Source organism: Anomaloglossus baeobatrachus, chromosome 4 (genome assembly GCF_048569485.1).
Source record: "Anomaloglossus baeobatrachus isolate aAnoBae1 chromosome 4, aAnoBae1.hap1, whole genome shotgun sequence".
Lineage (NCBI taxonomy): Eukaryota > Metazoa > Chordata > Amphibia > Anura > Aromobatidae > Anomaloglossus > Anomaloglossus baeobatrachus.
The window spans coordinates 705,935,429-705,962,820 of record NC_134356.1 but is presented as its reverse complement, the minus strand read 5'-3'; the positions used below and the strand labels follow the sequence as shown (position 1 = coordinate 705,962,820).

At 44.2% G+C, this 27,392-nt stretch overlaps 1 protein-coding gene across 2 annotated transcripts in view; it reads left to right on the top strand.

Moving 5' to 3' along the window:
• The window catches only part of ACAP1 (ArfGAP with coiled-coil, ankyrin repeat and PH domains 1), a 417,361-nt gene that overhangs the window by 228,513 nt on the left and 161,456 nt on the right, over positions 1–27,392 (top strand). For both annotated transcript variants that reach the window (XM_075346777.1, XM_075346776.1), the window contains exons 6-9: positions 12,108–12,291; positions 13,191–13,235; positions 13,529–13,624; positions 13,750–13,824. In XM_075346777.1, coding sequence (XP_075202892.1) covers positions 12,108–12,291; positions 13,191–13,235; positions 13,529–13,624; positions 13,750–13,824 — 400 coding nt within the window. The remainder of the gene's footprint in view (positions 1–12,107; positions 12,292–13,190; positions 13,236–13,528; positions 13,625–13,749; positions 13,825–27,392) is intronic.

Below are 27,392 nucleotides of genomic sequence, written 5' to 3'. Positions count from 1 at the left end.
GTGTTATGTGCTGCCTGTAGTGTGTTATGTGCTGCCTGTATGTGTTATGTGCTGCCTGTCTGTGTTATGTGCTGCCTGTATGTGTTATGTGCTGCCTGTCTGTTGTTATGGCCTGCCTGTCTGTGTTATGTGCTGCTGTCTGTCTGTTATGTGCTGCCTGTATGTGTTATGTGCTCTGTGCTTGTCTGCTGTGTTGTGTTATGTGCTGCCTGTGTTGTGTTATGTGCTTGCCTGTATGTGTTGTATGTGCTGTCTGTGTCTGTGTTATGTGCTGCCTGTATGTGTTATGTGCTGCCTGTGTGTGTTATGTGCTGTCTGTGTCTGTGTTATGTGCTGCCTGTATGTGTTATGTGCTGCCTGTATGTGTTATGTGCTGCCTGTGTCTGTGTTATGTGCTGCCTGTATGTGTTATGTGCTGCCTGTGTGTGTTATGTGCTGTCTGTGTCTGTGTCTGTGTTATGTGCTGCCTGTATGTGTTATGTGCTGCCTGTGTCTGTGTTATGTGCTGTCTGTGATGTGTTATGTGCTGCCTGTATGTGTTATGTGCTGTCTGTGTCTGTGTTATGTGCTGCCTGTATGTGCTTATGTGTCTGCCTGTATGTGTTATGTGCTGCCTGTGTGTGTTATGTGCTGCCTGTATGTGTTATGTGCTGTCTGTGTCTGTGTTATGTGCTGCCTGTGTGGTTATGTGCTGCCTGTATGTGTTATGTGCTGTCTGTGTCTGTTGTTATGTGCTGTCTGTGTCTATGTTATGTGCTGCCTGTATGTGTTATGTGCTGCCTGTGTGTGTTATGTGCTGCTGCTGTCGTGTTATGTGCTGCCTGTATGTGTTATGCTGCCTGTTGTGTTATGTGCTGCTGTGTGTTATGTGCTGCCTGTGTGTGTTATGTGCTGTCTGTGTCTGTGTTATGTGCTGTCTGTGTCTGTTGTGATGTGCTGTCTGTGTTATGTGCTGCCTGGTTATGCTGTATGTGTTATGTGCTGTCTGTGTCTGTGTTATGTGCTCCTGTGTCTGTTATGTGCTGTGCTGCCTGTGTGTGTGTTATGTGCTGCCTGTGTGTGTTATGTGCTGTATGTGTCTGATGTTATGTGCTGCCTGTATGTGTTATGTGCTGCCTGTATGTGTTATGTGCTGCCTGTTCTGTGTGTTATGTGCTGCCTGTGTGTGTTATGTGCTGTCTGTGTCTGTGTTATGTGCTGTCTGTGTGTTATGTGCTGCCTGTATGTGTTATGTGCTGCCTGTATGTGTTATGTGCTGCCTGTGTGTGTTATGTGCTGCCTGTATGTGTTATGTGCTGCCTGTGTGTTATGTGCTGTCTGTGTCTGTGTTATGTGCTGCCTGTATGTGTTATGTTCTGCCTGTATGTGTTATGTGCTGCCTGTGTGTTATGTGCTGCCTGTATGTGTTATGTGCTGTCTGTGTCTGTGTTATGTGCTGCCTGTATGTGTTATGTGCTGCCTGTTGTGTTATGTGCTCTATGTGCTATGTGCTCTGTGTGTTATGTGCTGCCTGTGTCTGTGTTATGTGCTGCCTGTATGTGTTATGTGCTGCCTGTGTGTGTTATGTGCTGTCTGTGTCTGTGTTTATGTGCTGTCTGGTATGTGTTATGTGTCTTGCCTGTATGGTTATGTGCTGCCTGTGTGTTATGTGCTGCCTGTGTATGTTGCTTATGTGCTGTCTGTGCTGTCTGTGTTATGTGCTGCCTGTATGTGTTATGTTCTGCCTGTATGTGTTATGTGCTGCCTGTGTGTTATGTGCTGCCTGTATGTGTTATGTGCTGTCTGTGTCTGTGTTATGTGCTGCCTGTGTGAGTTATGTGCTGCCTGTATGTGTTATGTGCTCTATGTGTCTGTGTTATGTGCTCTGTGTCTGTTATGTGCTGCCTGTGTGTGTTATGTGCTGCCTGTATGTGTTATGTGCTGCCTGTGTGTGTTATGTGCTGCCTGTGTGTGTATGTGCTGCCTGTGTGTGTTATGTGCTGTATGTGTCTGTGTTATGTGCTGCCTGTGTGTGTTATGTGCTGTCTGTGTCTGTGTTATGTGCTGTATGTGCTGTCTGTCTGTGTTATGTGCTGTCTGTGTTATGTGCTGCCTGTCTGTTATGTGCTGCCTGTATGTGTTATGTGCTGCCTGTCTGTGTTATGTGCTGCCTGTGTGTGTTATGTGCTGTCTGTGTCTGTGGTTATGTGCTGTCTTGTGTCTGTGTTATGTGCTGTCTGTGTTATGTGCTGCCTGTGTGTGTTATGTGCTGCCTGTGTGTGTTATGTGCTGTCTGTGTCTGTGTTATGTGCTGTCTGTGTCTGTGTTATGTGCTGTCTGTGTTATGTGCTCTGTTGTGCTGCCTGTGTGTGTTATGTGCTGTCTGTGTCTGTGTTATGTGCTCTGTGTCTGTTATGTGCTGCCTGTGTGTGTTATGTGCTGCCTGTGTGTGTTATGTGCTGTATGTGTCTGTGTTATGTGCTGCCTGTATGTGTTATGTGCTGCCTGTATGTGTTATGTGCTGCCTGTCTGTGTTATGTGCTGCCTGTGTGTGTTATGTGCTGTCTGTGTCTGTGTTATGTGCTGTCTGTGTTATGTGCTGCCTGTATGTGTTATGTGCGCTGCCTGTATGTGTTATGTGCTGCCTGTGTGTGTTATGTGCTGCCTGTGTGTGTTATGTGCTGCCTGTGTGTTATGTGCTGTATGTGTCTGTGTTATGTGCTGCCTGTATGTGTTATGTGCTGCCTGTATGTGTTATGTGCTGCCTGTCTGTGTTATGTGCTGCCTGTATGTGTTATGTGCTGCCTGTATGTGTTATGTGCTGCCTGTATGTGTTATGTGCTGCCTGTCTGTGTTATGTGCTGCCTGTGTGTGTTATGTGCTGCCTGTGTGTGTTATGTGCTGTCTGTGTCTGTGTTATGTGCTGTCTGTGTCTGTGTTATGTGCTGCCTGTATGTGTTATGTGCTGCCTGTATGTGTTATGTGCTGCCTGTATGTGTTATGTGCTGCCTGTGTGTGTTATGTGCTGCCTGTGTGTGTGTTATGTGCTGCCTGTGTGTGTGTTATGTGCTGCCTGTGTGTGTGTTATGTGCTGCCTGTGTGTGTGTTATGTGCTGCCTGTGTGTGTTATGTGCTGCCTGTGTGTGTTATGTGCTTGCTGTATGTGTTATGTGCTGCCTGTATGTGTTATGTGCTGCCTGCATGTGTTATGTGCTGCCTGCATGTGTTATGTGCTGCCTGTATGTGTTATGTGCTGCCTGTATGTGTTATGTGCTGCCTGTATGTGTTATGTGCTGCCTGTGTGTGTTATGTGCTGCCTGTATGTGTGATGTGCTGCCTGTATGTGTCCTATCCCCTTCGTTGCGCTAATGCCCCGATTCTGGAGCCTGTGGGAACAATCGTAAAGGCTCTGTTCTCATCAGGTGAATTGTCGGGTTGCCTGAAGCTACTCCCTGACCTAGGGTCCGTGTACCCCGTCATGCCTTTGGTCCCGAACCGGTGATAGGACCAGGCTACCGGCTGTCCTCCTTGACAGGTCCAAGCACCTCACCACAATCCCCTGCGACTGAGGGTCTGACTCCTCTAGGCTCAGACTACCGTCTGTAACCTAGACAGTTCCTTCAGGAGTCACCACTCCTGACTTCCTCTGAGCTCCTCACAGCTCAAGGACTACTTCCCAACCTCTCTCCTTCAACTACACTCCTCACCTCCCCTCCCTGACCCCTCAGATGGGCTACTCTATTCCACTCAGGCTGTCCACTGGTGTGCCTGGTGGGTGTGGGGCAGGGTGTCTCTAGGGTTTGATTTGCTGTTGGAGGCAACACCATTTAGTTTAGGGACCCAGAACCAAGAAGGAGGCAGAGTACTGCACGGAAGGGCAGCTCATGCAGTACCTTGTGACGACCTGATAGTCCAGGGGGTGTCACAGATACACATTATTATATCACGACACTGGGGATCTCTTCTTGTCTCGGTTCTGTATTCCACAACCAGGAGATCTTGGTCAGGATTTCCCTTACACATGGATCTGATTATAGTGGTACCTCGGTTTTCGTTGATTGCCTCGGTTTTCTTTGATTGCCTTGGTTTTTGTTGATTGCCTCGGTTTTTGTTGATTGCCTCGGTTTTCGATGATTGCCTTAGTTTTCATTGATTGCCTCGGCTTTCGATGATTGCCTCTGCTTTCGATGATTGCCTCTGCTTTCGATGATTGCCTCTGCTTTCGATGATTGCCTCGGTTTTTGTTGATTGCCTCGGTTTTCGTTGATTGCCTCGGTTTTTGATTGCCTTGGTTTTCTTGATTGCCTCGGTTTTCTTTGATTGCCTCGGATTTCGATGATTGCATTGGGTTTCGATGATTGCCTCGGTTTTCGATGATTGCCTCGGTTTTCGATGATTGCCTTGGGTTTCGATGATTGCTTCGGTTTTCGATGATTGCCTTGGGTTTCGATGATTGCCTCGGTTTTTCAATGATTGCCTCAGTTTTTGTTGATTGCCTCGGTTTTCGTTGATTGCCTCGGTTTTCGTTGATTGCCTCAGTTTTCGTTGATTGCCTCGGTTTTTGATGATTGCCTCGGTTTTCGATAATTGCCTCAGTTTTTGTTGATTGCCTTGGGTTTCGATGATTGCTTCGGTTTTCGATGATTGCCTCGGTTTTCGATGATTGCCTTGGGTTTCGATGATTGCCTCGGTTTTCGATGATTGCCTTGGGTTTCGTTGATTGCCTCACCTTTCGTTGATTGCCTCGGTTTTTGTTGATTTTTTTGGTTTTCGTTGATTGCCTCGGTTTTTGTTGATTGCCTCTGTTTTTGATGATTCTCGGTTTTCGATGATTGCCTCGGTCTTCGTTGATTGCCTCGGTTTTGGCTTGCTTTTGTCAGCATGCCCACGTGACCAAGCTGCTAATTTTGTGACAACACAGGGGGATCCACGCCTTCTCCGTCTCTGTGTGGGTTTTGTGAGTGTCACCCGCTAATCAGTATCAAAATGTATGTAAGAAATGTAAGAAAACATGTATTTGTTCTTTACATTAGTGTTTTATATTCATTTAATATTCCTTTTAGATTCATTTTATATTTCTTATTGTTTTTGGTATTAAACTCTTCTCTATAAAATGTGTTTTTTGTATGTAATTTACTTTCTAAAACGAATTAATTGGATTTACATTGATTCCTATGGAAATATATGTTTCCGTTGTCATTGATTGTATTAAGACGGATTATCAAAGAAACCGAGGTATCACTGTACCTTCAGTATCACAGAGTAACACTTTTATGGCTACAAATACCAACAAATAAGACAAAACCAGTTATATACAGGTTTGTGTTATCCTTAAAAGTCACTTAAACCCTTGAACTACAGTAATTGCCCGCTTCAGGTCAGATAATGTTTTTCCACCATGAGCCCTTATTTGTGTCGTGTTCCTGTAACCACCACTCCCTTATTTTGGCAAAATCCCATATATCGTATATAAGCCCCAATCTAGAAATTTTCCATAAGGTCCTATGTGAGATAGTCCAGCACTATGTGTGTTGTGACTCTCATGACTCTCTTTACAGCGGCTGTTGTCTCCAGATGGGTTTTCCCTCAAGCTTCATGGAAGTTTCTGTGGTCAGGAGAAGCTGGATCGTCCCCTCTCATCTTGACTCATGGCTCTTTCTCACTTGTCTTTTTAGGATCACCCGGTCTCCTGGCTTGACTCCATGTGCTACTGGCAATGATTTAGGATCTGGAATTGGAGAATACTCCTGTTTATCACACTAATTAGTCACTTACATAAGACTCATACATCGCTGGTCAGGATTTCACACTGTATATCTGAAGTATCTGTGGGAAATATAATCCCGTGCTAGGAGCTAAACCAAAAAATGTCTTATGTGGAGACCTATTTATTAAGAAGGAAAGAAATCAATCATTTGTTCCATGACTTGCCAGTCTCCACCTTTATCTTCTGGATTGTTAATTTAATGTCCCATTCAGGCTTTTCACCTTCCCACTGCTCTGTGGATGGCGAGGAGTATAGAAAGCCACTAATTCCCAGATACTATAATCTCTATAATGTAGTTTTCTGCACTGGAAATGCCTCAGATCAATCCTGGAAAGAAGTTCACATAATCATAGTATCATAGTATCATAGTTTTAAGGTTGAAGGGAGACTCTAAGTCCATCTAGTTCACCCCGTAGCCTAACATGTTGATCCAGAGGAAGGCAAAAAAAAACCAATGTGGCAAACAAGTTCCAATGGGGAAAAAATGTCCTTCCTTCGTCCACATCCGGCAATCAGACTAGTTCCCTGGATCAATACCCTGTCATAAAATCTAATATACATAACTGCTAATATTACATTTTTCAAGAAAGGCATCCAGGCTCTGCTTAATGTTAGTAGTGAATCACTCATTACAACATCATGCGGCAGAGAGCTCCATAGTCTCACTGCTCGTACAGTAAAGAATCCTCGTCTGTGATTATGATTAAATCTTCTTTCCTCAAGACGTAGCGGATGCCCCCGTCTTCCAGTCGCAGGCCTAGGTGTAAAAAGATCTTTGGAAAGGTCTCTGTACTGTCCCCTCATATATTTATACATTGTGATTAGATCCCCCCTAAGCCTTCGTTTTTCCTGTCTTGGTGTTGCAGCCCCCCCATTCCTCTAATAATCTTGGTGGCTCTTCTCTGCACCCTCTCCAGTTCAGCTATGTCCTTCTTATATATCGGTGACCAGAATTGTACACAGTATATAAGTGTGGTCGCACTAGTGACTTGTACAGAGGTAGAACTATATTTTTTTCATGAACACTTCTACCTCTTTTAATACATCCCATTATTTTATTAGCCCTGGCAGCAGCTGCCTGACACTGGCCACTAAAGTGAAGTTTACCATCCCCCCATACACACAAGTCTTTTTCTGTGTCTGTTTTACCCAGTGTTCTACAATTAAGTACATAATCATAAATGTTATTTCCTCTACCCAAGTGCATGACCTTACATTTATCTACATTAAACTTCAATTGCCACTTCTCAGCCCAATCCTCCAATTTACATAAATCTCCCTGTAATATAAAATTATCCTCCTCTGTATTGATTACTCTGCAGAGTTTAGTATCATCTGCAAATATTGAAATTCTACTCCGCATGCCCCCAACAAGGTCATTTATAAATATGTTGAAAAGAAGCGGGCCCAATACTGACCCTTGTGGTACCCCACTATGAACTGAGACCCAGTCCGAGTACGTACCATTAATAACCACCCTTTGTTTCCTATCACTGAGCCAGTTTTTAACCCAGTTACACATTTTCACCTATCCCCATTATTCTCATTTTATGTACCAACCTTTTGTGTGGCACCGTATCAAAAGCTTTTGAAAAGTCCATATACACAACATCCACTGCATTTCCCTGGTCCAGGCTTGAACTTACCTCTTCATAGAAGCCGATCAAATTAGTTTGACAGGATCGATCCCTCATAAACCCATGTTGATCCTCTGTCATGAGGTTATTTTTCTTGAGATACTCCAGTATAGCATCTCTGAAGAAACCCTCAAGGATTTTACCAACCGTAGAGGTTAAACTTACCGGCCTATAATTTCCTGGCTCAGTTTTTGTCCCCTTTTTGAATACTGCACCACATTTGCTATGCGCCAGTGATGCGGTACTGACCCTGTTATTAAGGAATAATACGAACAGACTCATGGTAACCTACTCTTGATAGGTGTTTATGATCAATCTGCAATCTCTGGAGCAGTAGAGCAGACGAGGGGTGTTTCTGCGAGGTCTTTACAGTTTTTTTTTACCTTGTATTAAGCACACTTCTTACAAGACTGGGGGTGTCTGACCACCTGGATACTGAACCCTGGTGTCACCCATACCTTGTCCACCACCACACTTATAACTGTCTTTGTCAGATGTGTTAGTCCATGGCTTACCTGGGCAATCATTACCTAGAGAACTCATGGCACAGAAAGCTTACCGCCCTTTATCCACAGACCTTCCTCAGTCAGCTGGCCCCCTGCATCTCACACTCTGTTCCTTGTGGAACTGCTTGTTTCTGTAGGGATTTAAGAACATGAGGAGTGACAGATGTTACGGAAGTGACAGGTGCCACTGAGGTGCTGGTCTGTCTTGGTAAGACTCTCAACTCTAGGCCTGTTCTCTGCTTCCTTTTTGGCTGCATCTGTACAAACATCTCCTCTGGCTCCATCAGTGTCAGCTCAGGTGTGAGCTTTATCTTCCCTATGCCAGGCTCATTTGATAACAGGAAAGCCTCTATCCGGGCTCACATGCATTCTATGGTCTTTATAGGTTTTCTTATGTGACATTAGGAAAGATCTGCTGCCTATATACACATTTGACCATCTTACCCTTTCTGATCTACACGCTACGGTGATTATCTTTATTTCCGCCTCATATACCGATGGGAGAGGAGGTAGTGGTTTGACTTTTATTAACTCATGTTGTGTAACCTCAGCATATCCAGCGTAGAATTGACCAGCATCTTGGTATCTGGATCCATCTACAGAAAAACTCAAAAACTGCATTAGCAATGGGGTTATCCAAGACATGTTCAAATCCTGCCGTTTCTTGTTGCCTCAGAGCATTCATGAGATGTATGTATGTCTGCTGTTCCACATTATCCTTCCCACCTTTTTGAATCCACTATTCAAAGCATAACTGGATTCTGTGTGCCACTTGAGTTCTACATTTGGGGCATAAGAAAGTCACATTGTGTCTGGATTGTACCTAACTAACACCATAAATTTATATTATCTGTAACTTTGTAATGGAAAACCATTTCTGTGGCCTTTTCAACCTTGGCTTGTACCACAAAAATGGCTCTGATACAAGAGATGTAGTCCTGGTGACAGGTCCAGGCTACCTGGATAATAAGCCACAGGTCTCCTCTACAAACAATAATTTTGGGGCAATTTAGGCTTCTGTATTGTAATCTTTCTTTCCTCTATAGACTACCCTATACTGACAGAACTGTAGTTTGTTCTCTGCAGGGAAATACAAAAGGAAAATAGATGACTCAAGACATTTGATGTCCTAAAGACAGAATGTCATAAATTATCCACATACTTTAAACTAGATTTTTAATACTATTAATAAACTAGATTATTAATAACAAATATTATAACCTATGCAGTACAACCTCCGGATATGGAGGAGTCCATGTCTGCAAAATTGAGGACATATTAGTGAATTGTGGGCACCTTGTGATAATACTGTTCATGTATACTTTAACCTCTTTATGTCCATGAAGGCAGAAAAAAACCCCCTAAAACAAATAATTACTGGCTGTCTGGGAACAGATGTATGGAATAAAAAATGATTTTTCCAAGTAAATCACCATAAAATGCTCTGATGATTTCCCATAAAAAACTATTTGAATAAACAGACTTCCCTACTCCAGTATCTATTAAGAAATCTAAATGTGTCCAAAATTAATTTATTAATTGTAGTAAAATCAGTAAAATAAAAAAAACTATTGTTAATTACTTTTTCCCAATTTCTTAAGGTGAGGAAAAATAATTTACAATGAATTGTTAAATGTAGGGAAAACTTGTATCTAAAGGGCACTTTCTTTTTTTTTCTTCTGTTGGCCTATAGATTGTAACAGATGATAGGACCATGTACTTTCAGCCATTTTGGTGGAAGCTGCTCTCTCCCCCCCCCCCCGGCTCTGTAAGGTAAAAAAAAGTACCGGCTTTTGTTCCAAGTTTGAATCAGGTCCTTCTCCCCCCTTATCCGATTGCAAAAAGGTATTTAAAAAAAAAAAAAACAAAAAAAAAACAAAATAAACCCTCCTTCTTCAAGACACAAGTTAACTAGCCCCTCCCTGTTAGGTTTTATTTCATTCACCAAGGCCATTGAAAACATGCATCTCTTCAGATCTATTCGATTTAGCCCCAAATGGCAACATATCTATTTCATCGTCACATCTTCCTCTGAGGTTCGTCATTTAGCTTATTTTTACTGCTCCCTCTAATCTGTCAGATCCAATGCTGCAGGTCTGCAAATACTCAATACAATACCTGCTAATTTAGATATTCTTTATGACTGTCCCGACTCCCAAATATTTCTTTATTAATACGTGCAGTCACATCTCACTTTCAATCTGCAAATTGCTCAGGTTTCACCCTACAGCTCTATCTGACCTGCAGACTGGATTTGTCTGAATAAGGGAACATGTCTTATATTTAGTAAACCGTTCCAGTATAATGACTTAATCATTTAGTATTCAGTCTTTTAGTTTGGGCAATACCTCATGTCTTAGTCAGTTGTTGCAGTTTCTTAGCTTCTCACAGCAGGATAAAGCAGTGGTGAACTGCTCAGGCCAAAAAACGAATGCACTACCAGGATGCAACCAGACCCCCAATAGATGGAGGTATGTTTTGGAGTTGTGTGAGTGATTTGCTCCTCTGGCACCTGTGAAGCCTCCATCTATTGGGGGTCTGGTTGCATCCTGGTAGTGCATTAGTTTTTTGGCCTTGGCAGTTCACCACTGCTTTATCCTGCTGTGAGTATCTTAAATTATGGAGGATATTTAGTCCTCTTTTTGTTGAGTTTCTTAGCTTCACCACAAGTCTAGAGATATAAGGAGATGGTATATGGCTTCTCCAGCTACCACATGGCTCTTTGTTAGAGGATGGTCGGAGAATTCGGACCTTACATCTGAACAAACTACAAGTTGAACAATTATCTTTTCCCGTCTATAGTCTGTACTTTATATATACTGTGCACATCCATGGTCCTGGTCCATTATAGATGAAGGTACTGATGGTTCTGTCGAAGTCTTTCCAGTCCATCCTCCAAACATTCACACAACACATGGTTTCTGGATATTTCACCCCTCCCCCACTTCCTGTAGCTCATTCTTTGTCTTCTCACCATGCTTGTTCTCAGCCATTTTAACTGAACACCTCAGACTACCCCCATCTAGGGGAATCTCAGCATTTAATATTCTTTTGCAGTCCATTTCTTCCCATTATCTAAACACCCTTCTTCTTCCTGTGTTTATTTGGGTTTCTGTATCCATTTACTATGGAAAGCCTCCATACTTGCTCCACAAGCTTCCTCAGCGTTGTATCAGGGCTAGCACACATTTTCTATGCAGGTAGGCACCACAGCCAAGATTATATAATATTCATAAAAATATGATACACCGGTCACCAAAGCCACTTAAAGCCCTACATGGATTGCAGGCAGTCACACAGACACAATCCTACCATACAACCAGTAAAATGGACTACAAGATCCACCCTATTGAGTTGATCAAACACAAGAACCAAACACATCACAGTGAATCTAACAATCCTCCAAGTAAAACTACCACTATGTTTCACCCTTACACATGAATCTCATAACATACACGCAGTTCACAACGGCATAGGTAACTTTTCCCAGTTTTAGACCAGATTATTTAATGCAAAATAACTCACCTGGATTTTGAGATAAATCAATTAGAGAATAAGCTTCTTACCTTATGCTGCAGCTTTTAGCATTCCTGTTTATAAAACATCGACTCAATCGACATCCGGATCGTATAATGCAGTCTGTTCCGAGTTTCAGGCACCAAATTCTGTGAGCGAAATCCACTCCTTCAATGCCTCTGGAACTCCAAATTAATAAGATTTGTCTTATGAGTACTCGGGAAGTCAATACAGCACACACTGCTTTGTGGTGTACTCAAAGAATTCTCCTTTATTAGTGCATGTAACCAGTTTATATAGGGTCACAGTACTTGTCAATCTGAACTATGCACCAATAAGAACAAAAGGGGCGTGAATGGAAATGTGAAACTTCCCCGCCCATCAGTGCTAGATGAACATTATGACATCATTAGCTATAGGACAAAATAGAAACTATAAGAACCAAATGGAATATATTCTCTCACACTTCTCCTCCAGTCACCTCCAGAGCTGCAGTCACTATTCATTATATCGTGTCTTATGCTACAGTCTCCTCCAGAGCTGCAGTCACTATTCTTTACATCGTGTCTTATGCTACAGTCACCTCCAGAGCTGCAGTCACTATTCTGCTATTACATTGTGTCTTATCCTACAGTCACCTCCGGAGCTGCACTCACTATTCTTCACATCCAGCGCTCCAGTTAATGTTTGCCTCTTTCTTAGAGACCTACGATCGTTCAAAGAAAGTCGCAAGGAGTTAGAGCGCTGCAGAGAGGGCCTAGAGAGTGCGCTGAATCATAATTCAGAAATGTCTCGTAAGAAGGCTCAGGAGATACAGGAGGCGTCCTCGGCTGTGCAGATGTCTCGTAGAGTGTTCAGAGAGCGGGTACTGGACTACACACTGCAGGTGAGACCCCATGATGACCACCTCCTCTGCATTCTCACACACTGTCAGTACCCAGACTGTCTCGCCTCCTCTCATTCTCACACACAGTCAGTACCCTGACTGTCTCGCCTCCTCTCATCATCAATACTCGGACTGCCTCGCTTCCTCTCATCGTCAGTACCCGGACTGTCTCTCCTCCTCTCATCGTCAGTACCCCGACTGTCTCTCCTCCTCTCAGCGTCAGTACCCGGACTGTCTCTCCTCCTCTCATCATCAGTACCCGGACTGTCTCGCCTCCCCTCATTATCAGTACCCAGACTATCTCTCCTCCACTCATCAGTACCCGGACTGTCTCGCCTCCTCTCATCGTCAGTACCCCGACTGTCTCTCCTCCTCTCATTGTCAGTACCCCGACTGTCTCTCCTCCTCTCATCGTCAGTACCCGGACTGTCTCTCCTCCTCTCATCGTCAGTACCCCGACTGTCTCTCCTCCTCTCAGCGTCAGTACCCGGACTGTCTCGCCTCCCCTCATTATCAGTACCCAGACTATCTCTCCTCCACTCATCAGTACCCAGACTGTCTCACCTCCTCTTATCGTCAGTACCCAGACTGTCTCTCCTTCTCTCAGCGTCAGTACCCGGACTGTCTCTCCTCCTCTCATCGTCAGTACCCCGACTGTCTCTCCTCCTCTCATCGTCAGTACCCGGACTGTCTCGCCTCCTCTCATCGTCAGTACCCAGACTGTCTCTCCTCCTCTCATCGTCAGTACCCGGACTGTCTCTCCTCCTCTTATTGTCAGTACCCAGACTGTCTCGCCTCCTCTCATCGTCAGTACCCAGACTGTCTCGCCTCCTCTTATTGTCAGTACCTGAACAGTCTCTTCTCCTCTCATTTGCACTTTTTCCTATTTTCTCAATCAGATTAATGTCATCCAAGGGAAGAAGAAATTCGATATTCTGGAATTTGTGAGTTTAATTGGGAAGTTCTGGAGATCAGAGGGGTATATATATATATATATATATATGAGGGGTCTGGATGAGTGGAATAAGGGTCGGGCCCCAGGAATGATCCCTCAGTCTGTATAGTGGCATGAGATGGACGTAATGGTGTGTAGTGTAATACTGAGGGCTGTGTTTAAGGGAAGGGCTGTGCTGGGAGGTCACCAGTAATCCAGGGGATATTGTTATGGGGCACAGTTCCTCTTACTGGGGTGAAGCAGAACTTCTGCACTGGTATATCATTCATTGCTTCATTCCAGATGCTGCAGCTGATCGACGCTCAGGCCGGTTTTCTGGCACAGAGTCATGCGGTGCTGCACAACCTGGACGACTATCGGAAGGGGCTGGCGGCCCAGGTGAGTGTAGTGGAAAGGTCTGTGGGAGATGAAGTCCTTGTAGATTAGGAAATGAGATCTCTCTAGTTCTGGGAATGAGGTCCTTAGAGTCCTAGAAAAGTTCTTCATGTATTCTGTATGTTTAGGTCCATCAAAAAGTGTTGGAAGGAGCTCGTGAAACCAGAGACTTGGAGCAGAAACTGATCAGCATGAAGCACAAAGTAAGTTCTACTGGGTGTGAGTATGTGGACCCTACAATAACCACGGAATGTGAGCGTGTGGACACTGATATCCACGGGATGTAAGTGTGTGGATACTGATAACCACTGAATGTGAGCGTGTGGACACTGATGACCACTGGATGTGTGGATGCTGATAACCACTGGATGTGAATGTGTGGACCCTATGATAACCACAGAATGTGAGTGTGTGGACACTGATAACCACTAGATGTGAGGGTGTGGACACTGATAACCACGGAATATGAGTGATTGGACATTCATAATCTCTGGATGTGAGGGTGTGGATACTGATAACCACTTGACGTGAGGGTGAAAACACTGATAACCACTTGATGTGAGGGTGTGGATACTGATAACCACTGGACGTGAGGGTGTGGACACTGATAACCACTGGACGTGAGGGTGTGGACACTGATAACCACTGGACGTGAGGGTGTGGACACTGATAACCACTGGACGTGAGGGTGTGGACACTGATAACCACTGGACGTGAGGGTGTGGACACTGATAACCACTGGACGTGAGGGTGTGGACACTGATAACTCCGGCACTCTGAATACCCCAGTAAGAGACTTAAACGAATATAATGTTCAAAATGATTTTTTATTCAAAGAAAAAAGAGTCCATAAATAAACGTTTTCGACCTAATTCGGTCTTCTTCTGAAAGGACTTATCCTAGGTACCGATGGAGATGCAGAAAAAACAACGATCCTCCTGTATGAAAACCTCCTTTATGAATCCACCGTATCAAAACGGACCTGATATCGCAGAAGAAAATCCTTGTCTGCTATGCTGAAAAATTTTTTTTGAAAAAATGTTTTTCTTTGATTGAGGGTGTTTACTAATAATATCCTAATAGCCTGATGGGAAAATGACTTTACCACGTGTTTAAGTCAATCAGCTCTTCACCACGGTATCAAAGATATAAAGATCAATTGCCTTTGGGACTATTCAATGACACAAATTCAGAATGCCGTCCTATGATTATCCAAAATTGGATGTCTTAAATGAGGTTGGTTTAGGCAATACTAGGCAAATAGAGGAAATCCCTTACGATTATATTGCAAAGCAGACATATGTGTGTAGGGAAATGCTCCGTGGACTGCAGTCCACGGAGCATTTCCCTACACACATATGTCTGCTTTGCAATATAATCGTAAGGGATTTCCTCTATTTGCCTAGTATTGCCTAAACCAACCTCATTTAAGACATCCAATTTTGGATAATCATAGGACGGCATTCTGAATTTGTGTCATTGAATAGTCCCAAAGGCAATTGATCTTTATATCTTTGATACCGTGGTGAAGAGCTGATTGACTTAAACACGTGGTAAAGTCATTTTCCCGTCAGGCTATTAGGATATTATTAGTAAACACCCTCAATCAAAGAAAAACATTTTTTCAAAAAAAATTTTTCAGCATAGCAGACAAGGATTTTCTTCTGCGATATCAGGTCCGTTTTGATACGGTGGATTCATAAAGGAGGTTTTCATACAGGAGGATCGTTGTTTTTTCTGCATCTCCATCGGTACCTAGGATAAGTCCTTTCAGAAGAAGACCGAATTAGGTCGAAAACGTTTATTTATGGACTCTTTTTTCTTTGAATAAAAAATCATTTTGAACATTATATTCGTTTAAGTCTCTTACTGGGGTATTCAGAGTGCCGGAGTTCTTTCCTACATATAACTATTTTTCTCCAGAGCACCGATTTGGTGTAGCAGGGTCCTAACTTATTGGACACTGATAACCACTGGACGTGAGGGTGTGGACACTGATAACCACTGGACGTGAGGGTGTGGACACTGATAACCACTGGACGTGAGGGTGTGGACACTGATAACCACTGGACGTGAGGGTGTGGATAAGGATAACCACTGGACGTGAGTATGTGGACACTGATAACCACTGGACGTGAGGGTGTGGACACTGATAACCACTGGACGTAAGGGTGTGGACACGGATAACCAATGGACGTGAGGGTGTGGACACTGATAACCACTGGACGTGAGCGTGTGGAACCCTTAGCAGTCACTGGATATGAGCATGTGGAACCTTAGTACTCACTGGATGTGAGTGTGTGGACCCTTAGTAGTCACTGGATGTGAGCTTGTGGACCCTTTAATAATCACTGGGTAGGAGTGCGTGGACCCTTTAGTAATCACTGGACCTGACCATGCAAACTGTCCTGCCTTCCTGTCCGTATGTGGAGTCGCTTCATTGACTATTTGTGTTGTCATCGGTGCTCCCTGTCCTGGCGCGCTGACGCCATGGTCTGCTGACATCTCCTGTCCTTGTTCCCCCTGTCCTGCCCTGCGGCCCCAGGTCACCTCCGCAGCTCCACGGGAATTTACGCTTCCTGCATTGCAGAAGCGCTGACGTCCCACTGCTCCCACCTCCTCCCTGCGGCCTGGCCTGTCCTCTGGCTCCTTAGGCCCACATATGCATCGTAGCATGCTTAGGGCACGACAGTGCTGCCTCCCCTTTTCTTAAAAGGCGACCTAACCCAGAAGTTTCTCCTTATTGCTCCTACAGGTATTTTGTATATAAGGCACCCTCCACCATTGGGAGGTGCCTGTTCAGTGGGTCCCCGTAGCTATATAGAAGGGTTAAACCTGGCTCAACTATCATGAATCAGGTGCTCTGGAGAAAAAGGAAGTCAATATACAAAAATACTCCGGCACACTAATATGAATAATGAAAAGTGCAAATTGGTGCTCAAAAATGTATATTTTATTTTGGTATATTCATGGAAGACATTGTCCAACGTTTCAACCCTGTGAGTCTTTATCAAGGACTTTTGTCCTAAGGTACCTTATCATTGCAGATTCTCTGATGTAACTATGTTTGTTATTTTGTTTAATAACCTTATTTTCTTTTTTCTGTATTTCATAAAATTAGACAAAAGTCCTTGATAAAGACCCACAGGGTTGAAACGTTGGACAATGTCTTCCATGAATATACCAAAATAAAATATACATTTTTGAGCACCAATTTGCACTTTTCATTATTCATATTAGTGTGCCGGAGTATTTTAGTATATTGGTCCCCGTAGCTAGTCTGCTCATGATAGCTGTTAGGTCCCCGTTCTCTAACCCGCATTCCGTATTGGCTTGTGATTCTGTCTCTGTTCTCTCTAGTTATGTCCATGTATCCATCTGTGACATCCTGTGTTCTACAGTCCCTGCAAGGCCCTACTACCTGCCTGTGACCACCAGAACTAGCCTGTTCCGGACCACACCAACCTCTGCCTCATCCACTCTGGCTCCTGTGGCGCCAGCTGCTGAGGTATCGGGATCCCCAGTGCTGCCTCCTGACGGTCACTTATCCACGTGTGAACGTGCTTCCACCTCTGGAGGTTGTAGTGAAGACTCAGTGGCTGAGCAGGGCGTGGACCCATTCCCTCCTCATCTGTGTTCCCGTGCATGACAATTTGAATAGGCTATGGATCCCGCTGGCACCCATGCTACCCAACTGGTCGGAGTACAACAGAAGCTTGCAAATCAGATTACGGTAAAAAACAAATACCCTCTTCCTCTTATCCTGCACTGTTTGACTGCCTCAGAGGAGCATGTATTTCACCAAGCTCAACCTTCATGAAGCCTGCAACTTGGTCCACATATGACAGGGAAATTAATGGAAGACCACCTTTAACACCACGGACAGGCACTATGAGTACTGCCCCAGCAGTCTTCCAGGAACTGGTGAAATACGTATATTTTCTGGGATCTCCTGTACACTTGTTCGGTAGTTTATCTGGATGATATCCTGGTCTTCTCTCCTGACATGACTACTCAAAGGAGGAATGTTCGACTAATCTTGCAGAGACTAAAGGCCACTTTACACACACAGATAAATCTTTGGCAGATCTGTGGTTGCAGTGAAATTGTGGACAATCAGTGGCAGGTTTGTGGCTGTGTACAAATGGAACAATATGTCCATGATTTCACTGCAACCACAGATCTGCCAAAGATTTATCTCTGTGTGTAAAGTGGCCTTTAGGGAGAATCGCTTATATGCCAAGTTTAAGAAATGTCTCTTCGAGCGGACATCTCTTCCCTTCCTTGGCTATGACATCTCCAACACGGGATTGAAAATGGACCCTAAAAGTGTTTTCCATCTTTAAATGGCCTCATCCTATGGGAATTAAAGTCAACCAGTGGTTCCTCGACTTTGCAAACTATTACCAGCAGTTTATTCTGCACTTTTCCACTCAGACCGCCCCTATATCCGCCATGACTAAAAAGAGGGGGCGAATCCTAAGACCTTGTCTCCCGAGGCCGAAGAAGCCTTTCATTCCCGAAGCCGAAGAAACCTTTCTCTCTCTGAAACAGTCCTTATCCTCTGCACCAGTCCTGCATAGACAAGAAGTGAACAAGCAGGTATTTCTGGAAGTGGACGCCTTATATTCCTGGCCCTTAGCAGTGCTCATGCAGAAATCTCTATCCGGACAAATGGTTACCTGTGGATTCTTCTCGAAAGCCTTCTCGGCTCCCAAACGTAATCATTCTATCGGAGATTGTGAGCTGTTGGACATCAAGCTGGCCTTAGAGGAGAGGCGATATCTTCTGGAGGGAGTGGTCTTTATTCTTTGCTCGTTTTTACTTCCTTCTGCATTTCCGGCTGGTTGACAAAAAGAATTGTTCAGGTTCTTCCTTACCACCGATCAGTAGGAGGAGGCCCAGCATGTCATCAATTCCATCAAGATGATCCCTGTTCCAGATTCTTTCAGGGAAGACCTATGGAAGCCAATAGAAGGAGGGTCCTTCAGTGGGGTCACTCTTTTAAGGTGGCCAGTCACGCCACCCTGAAGAAAATTCTCTTTTTTTGTGCCCACCATTGGTTACCACTAATGGATACAGGCACGTGAGCGCCTTTTGCACTTTGTATCTGAGGTATATATATATTTTTCATTTTTCTGTTTCCTCCATCTCGTTTTTGTTCTCTCTTCCTCTCTGAGTTTTCTTCCTTGGTTCACACCTATAATAACGTGTTTTTCCAAAAATAAGACACTGTCTTATATTTTTTTTTGCCCCCCAAAAAAGCACTAGGGCTTATTTTTGGAGGAGGTCTTATTCTTGGAAAAACACGTTTGGGGGTAAGTTTACCCCGCAAAAAAGCAGACCCCCCCACTTTCCAAGAGACTCATACTCACCAGACCCGGACGTCTGCGTGGCTCCCAGGTCCTCCCTGTGATCTCCGGTCGGTGCTGCATGCCGTTCTCCCCTGCAGCTGGCTGACACACTGACACACACAGCCCGATCGCAGATACACACAGCAGATCACACACACACAGCCGATCGCAGGCACACACAGCCGATCGCAGGCACACACAGCCCGATCGCAGATACACACAGCAAATCACACACACAGCAGATCACACACACACAGCCGATCGCAGGCACACACAGCCGATCGCAGGCACACATGACTCGCCCACCCCAGGGCTATGGGACACCCGGTGCCGGGCCGGACTAGTCCGGGGGTAATCAGTGGTGGCGGGGCCCGACTCCGTGGCCCTGGTGGGTGTCAGTTAAATATGGCTGATGAATTAAAGTTTGTGTTCGTGACGCCACCTGTGGTCTGCGGCTAATAAGCCGCCGCTGCTGTATGAGGCCTCCGGGGGATGATATGGCAGCAATGGTGGTACTACTCCCCACAGGTGGAGCAGTGCCCCGGGGCACAGTTGGTGCTTGTGAGTGTCTATGCAGATGAAATAACAGAGGCAACTCCAAGGGTGCAGTTTCAAGTTCTTTACTCACAATTCTTGTCAAGGCCGGCAGGAGCCCTTGGACTGCTGGGACCACTGTCAGGGACCTCCACCGTTTCTGGTGATTCTTGGAGCAAAACCCGGTACCCTTCTCTTAAGTGTCTCTGTCTTCAGCTGTCTCCTTAAACCTTGCCTTTGTAGGATGAATCTGGCTCGGCCTCCACAACAGCCTCCAGGCTGGGGGGTCACCTGTCGGCTGATTATCCCTTTTCTAGAGGTTCTGCTGTGGGCTGTGGCCCGGGGAGTTTACAACATTCCCTGGGCCTCGGTTTTTACCGTTTGGAGATGATTTTGCACTCCTCCGGTTTCTAGGGACCGTCCCCTGTTGCAGCTTGATCCCTCCACCGTTGTTCCTGTGGAACAGGCCATCGCAGCTCTACAGCTACCCGTGGCCCTGGGATTCCTTCTGTTATCTGCTTGGTGTCACCTGGACCCTCTGAGTCCCAGGATCTTCACCAGGAAGTGTCTCTTTCTTCTTCTCAGCTCCTGACTGACTAGAGCTGTCTTTCCTTTCACTTCTCCTCCTTGCCTGCCTCCTGCAGACCTCCTCCTTCCCCCACTCTCTCTCGATCTGCTCACACTAGACTTTCCTTTCTGTGTCTGCACTCTTGTGGCTCCTCCCACCTCCCCAGTTGCTCTGACTTACCCTATAGGAGCAGGGATGGGTCTTACGGCCCCTCCCAGCATGCAGCATGGGAGGGTTTCTGCCACTATCCCTGGTCCCAGTGTGTTCCTAGCAATGGGTGTAGAGTGGATTTACCAGGGGACCGGTGTTCACTCCCTTCCTCACCCAGAATGGGGCATCACACCGCTGGATGGGGTGCAATGACCTGTGGCGACGGAAGCCTCAGGGGCGCCACACTCCCCCACAGCGAATCCCAGCACGTCTTCGGGCTGAAAAGACAACAAAACATGTGGGAGAAACTGCAAAAACATTTTTGTTATGCATAACATAAAACAATAAATCATTTCTTCCCTTTATGGGAGGCATAGGTACTTGAACGTTGCAAACTTCTTATAAAGAAACATCTAAGTGTGCACTTTCAGTCTATTGCACAGTTTGGGCACATCCCCCATAATTCTGGTAGGGGGCACAACGGGTGCAACTATATACATTCTTGGCTACAACAAGTCCAGTAGCCTGGCAGTTCGTTTCTTTTTCAATCAACAAAAGTGCAAAAACTAAACCAGCCACTAAGTCCAGTGGCCTGGTTACACAGGACACATACGACATCACATTCACATACACCGGGGACCACATTCCAGTTCCGTGGCCCAGTAACACATACACAAGGGGGGTGACTTCTTCACAAAGCACAAAGGGCAATAAGGCAGGAAAGGGTGTCATCTTCAAAAAGAACATTAGGGCAGCACAAAAGGGACATCTTCACAAAGAATGAGGGGCAGACAGGGGCTATATACAAAACAAACAAGGAAAAAAGGCGATCAATTGGTTCAAAAGATATATTTTTATTAATTATTGTAAACAGGTGAAAAAAGGATTGAGGCAAAGAAAGCGGATTACATCACCACAGTTACAAGGTAAGAATGTATATATATATATATACACAATTGTACGTATAATAGCTGGCAAGATAGTACATAGATACAGCCACACCTATGTCATGAATCATCCATTACCCCACGGGCAGTAAAGATCAGCTGAGGGGAATATTACATGTGCCTATGTTCGCCACACAGGTCCACACAACACATGACGGAGCACCAACAGAAAAATATCCTTATGCAAATATAACAGTGGAAATGAAACTATTGCATACTTTTTTACCACTAAAAAGGATATCAACCCAATGCTCCAACAGGTCAGTGCGACCAAAAGAGACGGACAGAGGCACATATCACCTCACATCACCACATGCCCGTGAAAAGGATTAAGACAATCCAAGTGCAGCTGAATGCACCTATAACAAAGATTACTAATTACACCTTGGGCAGGTGGATCAAAAAGATTTTAAACCATATGTCTATGTCCGTTATACAGACCAACATGATACATGGTGGAACACATATAAGACATAGCCATATAGCTATATAATAATGGAAAAAACATCAAGTAATTTATCCACTATGGGATTTACAACAGATGTCAAAAATAGTGCTCCAGCAGATCAGTGTGATCAGGAAACGGACCAGGCATCCGTCACTACCTGCCCATATGAGGATTCAGGTAGTTAAAGTGCAGCACATACGGCACAAACGTGCCATGGATACGGCCGCATGCATAGGAATTGTTGTAAAGTGGTGCAAGATAACAACAAGCAGTGCTATTAACAATAAGCCAGCATGAAATCATCACCTAGAGATAAGTCGCTGTGGTGGTAATGCGCCCGATGCGCATTTCGGTGTGTACCTTCGTCAGGGGGCGTGGCCGGAAAGGGAAAGGGGGTGGCGTTAAAAGGCCTCAATCCCCAGCTGATTGGGCAGACATGATGACGCATCCGAAGCCGGCCGGGCGGAAGTCCCGCCTAACGCATGCGTCATGGCCACAGAGGACGCCGGGTAAGAAAACCAGCGTCCCCGTAACCATAGAGACGCGCCCGAGAGACATGGAAATCCAAGGCCGGCGACGCATGCGTACACCGCACAACCAGGTGGGGAAAGACAATAAATATATTAGATAGAATACCAGGAGTAGTATACATTTTTAATCAGATTACCTTAGTAGATCTCATTATAATCAGAGGCTCTCTGTATATAAAGGCCAGCATATAACCCTAGGAGACAATGAATAACAGATAGAACTCTGACGATTCATGTTGCCATAAAAACGTCATATCAAAATGTAGTGCTCACACCACGCAGGGGGAAAGCGATCCACAATAAGAGTCAGTCTGAACTACATATACATTATCCTGACATAAAAACATTGCATAAACGATCATGCTCAATATACTTCATAACACCACATAAATGATAACATACAATGCCCATAATTGAAAATATGCAACAGCACAGGGCCAGAGGTATCAATCCAATATGGTGTACTTATGAAAAACGAACAATAATAATTATTCATAAAGAACAATCTCATTTTCTTGATCTTGCAGTTCTAAGACATCAATTCTGATTCGTTGTCACACATGGGGGATCAGTCGGCACATATCGAGCCACTCCAAGAAAAATACATCATATTGAAAAAAGGCCTAAAAAAATAAAAAATTAAAAACAATTAAAATCAGAGAACCACCCTATTTTAGAGAAATGAAATGAAGCTCATGTTTTCATTTAGCCCATAGGGCTGTACTGTCTGCAGTCGCCAAATCCATTGAGTCTCCAATCGTGCTAGCCGTTGACTAATAAAGCCGCCACGAATATCCACGTCTAACCTGTCAATTCCACGGACCAAAAACTTAGTTGAATCACATTCATGAAACAGCTTGAAGTGCCGTGGAATGGTCTTAAGAGTTGACACGTCAACGTGGTCCCGTGCGGCTTCAATCCCCAAAATATGTTCACGAACCCGAACCTTAAGTTGACGGGTCGTGAGCCCGATGTAAATCTTGGGGCACGGGCAAATTCCATAATATATCACGGACCTCGACTTACAGGTGATCCTCTTGATGATCTTAAAATTTTTAGTAAAAGAAGAGTCACAGAAGTCATCAGTCCGTGATACATTAGGGCATGCGACACATCTTCCGCATGGAAAACAGCCGCCCCTAGCGGCAGGTATATTAGAAAAGATTGGAGCTATGGTATTATCATGAAGACGACGAACCAGGTAATCCCTAAGATTCCTGGCTCTCCGTAGAGTAATCTGTGGTCTTTTTGGCAGAATTTTAGCCAACGTTGGGTCAGCCTGTAAAATAGGCCAGGATTTCGTCAAAATCTCCCGAATAGCAGTGTGTTGACTACAATAGCTAGTAATAAATCTAACAGATGTTCCACTGCTTCTCGATTTACTGGAGTACAGCAATTGATTCCTGGTAGAGTATTTTGCTCTATGATAAGCGCGTTTAATCATGCGCTTACTGTAACCTCTTTCAATGAATCGCTTAGTCAGCTCAGCCGCCTGTATTTCGAAGTCTGCATCACTAGAACATAGTCTACGGATACGTAGGAATTGACCAGCGGGCACGGAACCTATCATATGTGACAGATGAAAAGATGACGCATGGAGAAGAGTATTGGTAGCCGTGGATTTACGATGCAAATTCGACTGTAAGCAGTCATCAGAGTCCCTGTATACCAGTACATCCAGAAATGCGATGGAATCGGTAGAGTATTGATAAGTCAGATGGATGTTGCGAGTGTTGGAGTTCAAATCCCTAATAAACAATAAAAGAAAATCAAGAGTCCCCTGCCAGATGAGGAAAATGTCGTCGATGTACCGAGTCCATAAAAGGACTCGGCCCATCGACGACTCCAAATCTGACAGGGGGAGGTCCCTCTCCCACAGCCCCAGGAATAGATTTGCATACGCTGGCGCAAAAGAAGCGCCCATCGCTGTACCCTGGAGCTGGAGATAGAAGGACCCCTTAAAAACAAAAAAATTATGTGTAAGGGAGAACTCCAACAGTCGCAACACCAAATCAATAAATTTAGATGATAAATTGCTCATACTTAAGTAGAATTTCACTGCTTCGATTCCATCAGCATGTCGGATGCTGGTATACAGGGACTCCACATCACATGATACCAAAAGTGAATCATCCCCCACATATAGTCCATCAATCCACTTAAGAAACTCCCCAGTATCCTGAATAAAGGATGGAAGACTTCTAACAAGCGGCTGAAGCTGGCTATCGAGCCATCTATTGATGTTCTCCAGGAAATTGCCGTTACCCGAAATAATAGGGCGACCAGGAGGGGAGGACGCATTTTTATGCAATTTGGGAAGAAGATATAGTGTTGCAATTCTAGGTTCCGATACAATCAAAGCTGATGCCAACTCGGGGGAAATAACACAGTCATCTTTGGCCATTTGTATAATCCTTTTGAGTTCTTCTGTATACTTAGCAAGAGGATTAAACGTCAATTTACGATAGCAAACTGTATCACGCAACTGGCGAAACGCCTCTTTCTCATATGCGGATACGGGCCAGATGACTATGTTACCCCCCTTGTCGGCAGGCTTGATTGTAATATCAGACATCTGCTGCAGCTCTTTTAGACGTGTACGTTCCATTTTAGACAGATTATCCCCTCTAACATGACCAGGCAGACTCTCAAATGCCTTAGACACTACCTGCACAAAAAGATCAATATTTGCACAAGACGATAGTGGTAGGGATTTTTTAGAAGGGGGTTTAATACAAGATGGTACCTTACCTCCCTCCCCGGCTTTATGTTCCGATTCAAGTTCGGATAGTATGGCTAATGCCGTTTGTTCTTTCTCTGCAGGAAACAAAATCCGAGATGTATCATCATAGAAGTATCTTTTAAATAGCAGGGACCTAGCAAAGATATGTAAATCTTTGATTGCCGTAAATACGTGGAACCCTGCAACTGGGGAAAACGATAAACCCTTATTCAATAAAGACAAATCAGCCTCACTAAGTGTATACGTACTGAAATTAATTACCTTGTTATCAGTAGTAGTATTGAATCCTTTTGACTTCTTATACCATTGAGGTTGATAGCGGGAGAGCCCACCACCTCCATAAGTTGTTCCAGATCTGGTACTGGAGTCAGAGGTTTCAGATACCTCACTGAGGGAGGATACACTTGACTGCACTGATGGGCGTCTCGTTCCCTCCTGCGTATTGTTAGATTTACGCCAAAAATAAATTTTATTCTCGGAAAGGTCTTTCTGATCACGTTTAAACTTCCGTAGATGAACATCTCGAATTTGTTTAACAAGGGATTCAACCTTCTTACTTGCCTCGGAATCATATTTGTCAGCCTTGTCAGGGGGACAAATAGATCAAAAAGAAGTCTGCTTCTGATCAATGGTGGAATCTATTTTCGTAATACTTGCAGTATTTAAGTCTATTAGAAGCTGCATTAGATTAGCGGAACATGCATTGCAAACATCCTCCCATTTAGCAATAAAATCCTGGTCTTCAACCACAAATGTTGGCGTAACCCTGACCCTAAGACCACGTGGAATGAGTTTTTTATCGATGTATTTTATAAGGAGTACTCTACTCCACCAGAGATGTGTACGTTTCGAAATCAGTGTGACAATTTCAGAAAACATGAGATAGAAATCCGGTCCACTATTGATGTCAATGTCCGCTTGAGCCTCCCCAAACACCTGATCGGCTTGATTAAGCCATGAAGATTCCATGGCTTTGTAGTCCATTTTAAGTACACCACAATCTGTGCAAAACACAGTGAAAAGAGACAGAATAAATAACGGCGTAAACCACAGCATATTCATAAAGATATATCAATATATGTATATATATACCATAAATGCATAAGAGGACTACAATACATGGACCAATCGCTAAGGTTAGACAAAACAAACAAGGAAAAAAGGCGATCAATTTCTCTAAAATAGGGTGCTTCTCTGATTTTAATTGTTTTTAATTTTTTATTTTTTTAGGCCTTTTTTCAATATGATGTATTTTTGGAATGGAATCTTCATGGCTTAATCAAGCCGATCAGGTGTTTGGGGAGGCTCAAGCGGACATTGACATCAATAGTGGACCGGATTTGGATCTCATGTTTTCTGAAATTGTCACACTGATTTCGAAACGTACACGTCTCTGGTGGAGTAGATTACTCCTTATAAAATACATCGATAAAAAACTCATTCCACGTGGTCTTAGGGTCAGGGTTACGCCAACATTTGTGGTTGAAGACCAGGATTTTATTGCTAAATGGGAGGATGTTTGCAATGCATGTTCCGCTAATCTAATGCAGCTTCTAATAGACTTAAATACTGCAAGTATTACGAAAATAGATTCCACCATTGATCAGAAGCAGACTTCTTTTTGATCTATTTGTCCCCCTGACAAGGCTGACAAATATGATTCCGAGGCAAGTAAGAAGGTTGAATCCCTTGTTAAACAAATTCGAGATGTTCATCTACGGAAGTTTAAACGTGATCAGAAAGACCTTTCCGAGAATAAAATTTATTTTTGGCGTAAATCTAACAATACGCAGGAGGGAACGAGACGCCCATCAGTGCAGTCAAGTGTATCCTCCCTCAGTGAGGTATCTGAAACCTCTGACTCCAGTACCAGATCTGGAACAACTTATGGAGGTGGTGGGCTCTCCTGCTATCAACCTCAATGGTATAAGAAGTCAAAAGGATTCAATACTACTACTGATAACAAGGTAATTAATTTCAGTACGTATACACTTAGTGAGGCTGATTTGTCTTTATTGAATAAGGGTTTATCGTTTTCCCCAGTTGCAGGGTTCCACGTATTTATGGCAATCAAAGATTTACATATCTTTGCTAGGTCCCTGCTATTTAAAAGATACTTCTATGATGATACATCTCGGATTTTGTTTCCTGCAGAGAAAGAACAAACGGCATTAGCCATACTATCCGAACTTGAATCGGAACATAAAGCCGGGGAGGGAGGTAAGGTACCATCTTGTATTAAACCCCCTTCTAAAAAATCCCTACCACTATCGTCTTGTGCAAATATTGATCTTTTTGTGCAGGTAGTGTCTAAGGCATTTGAGAGTCTGCCTGGTCATGTTAGAGGGGATAATCTGTCTAAAATGGAACGTACACGTCTAAAAGAGCTGCAGCAGATGTCTGACATTACAATCAAGCCTGCCGACAAGGGGGGTAACATAGTCATCTGGCCCGTATCCGCATATGAGAAAGAGGCGTTTCGCCAGTTGCGTGATAC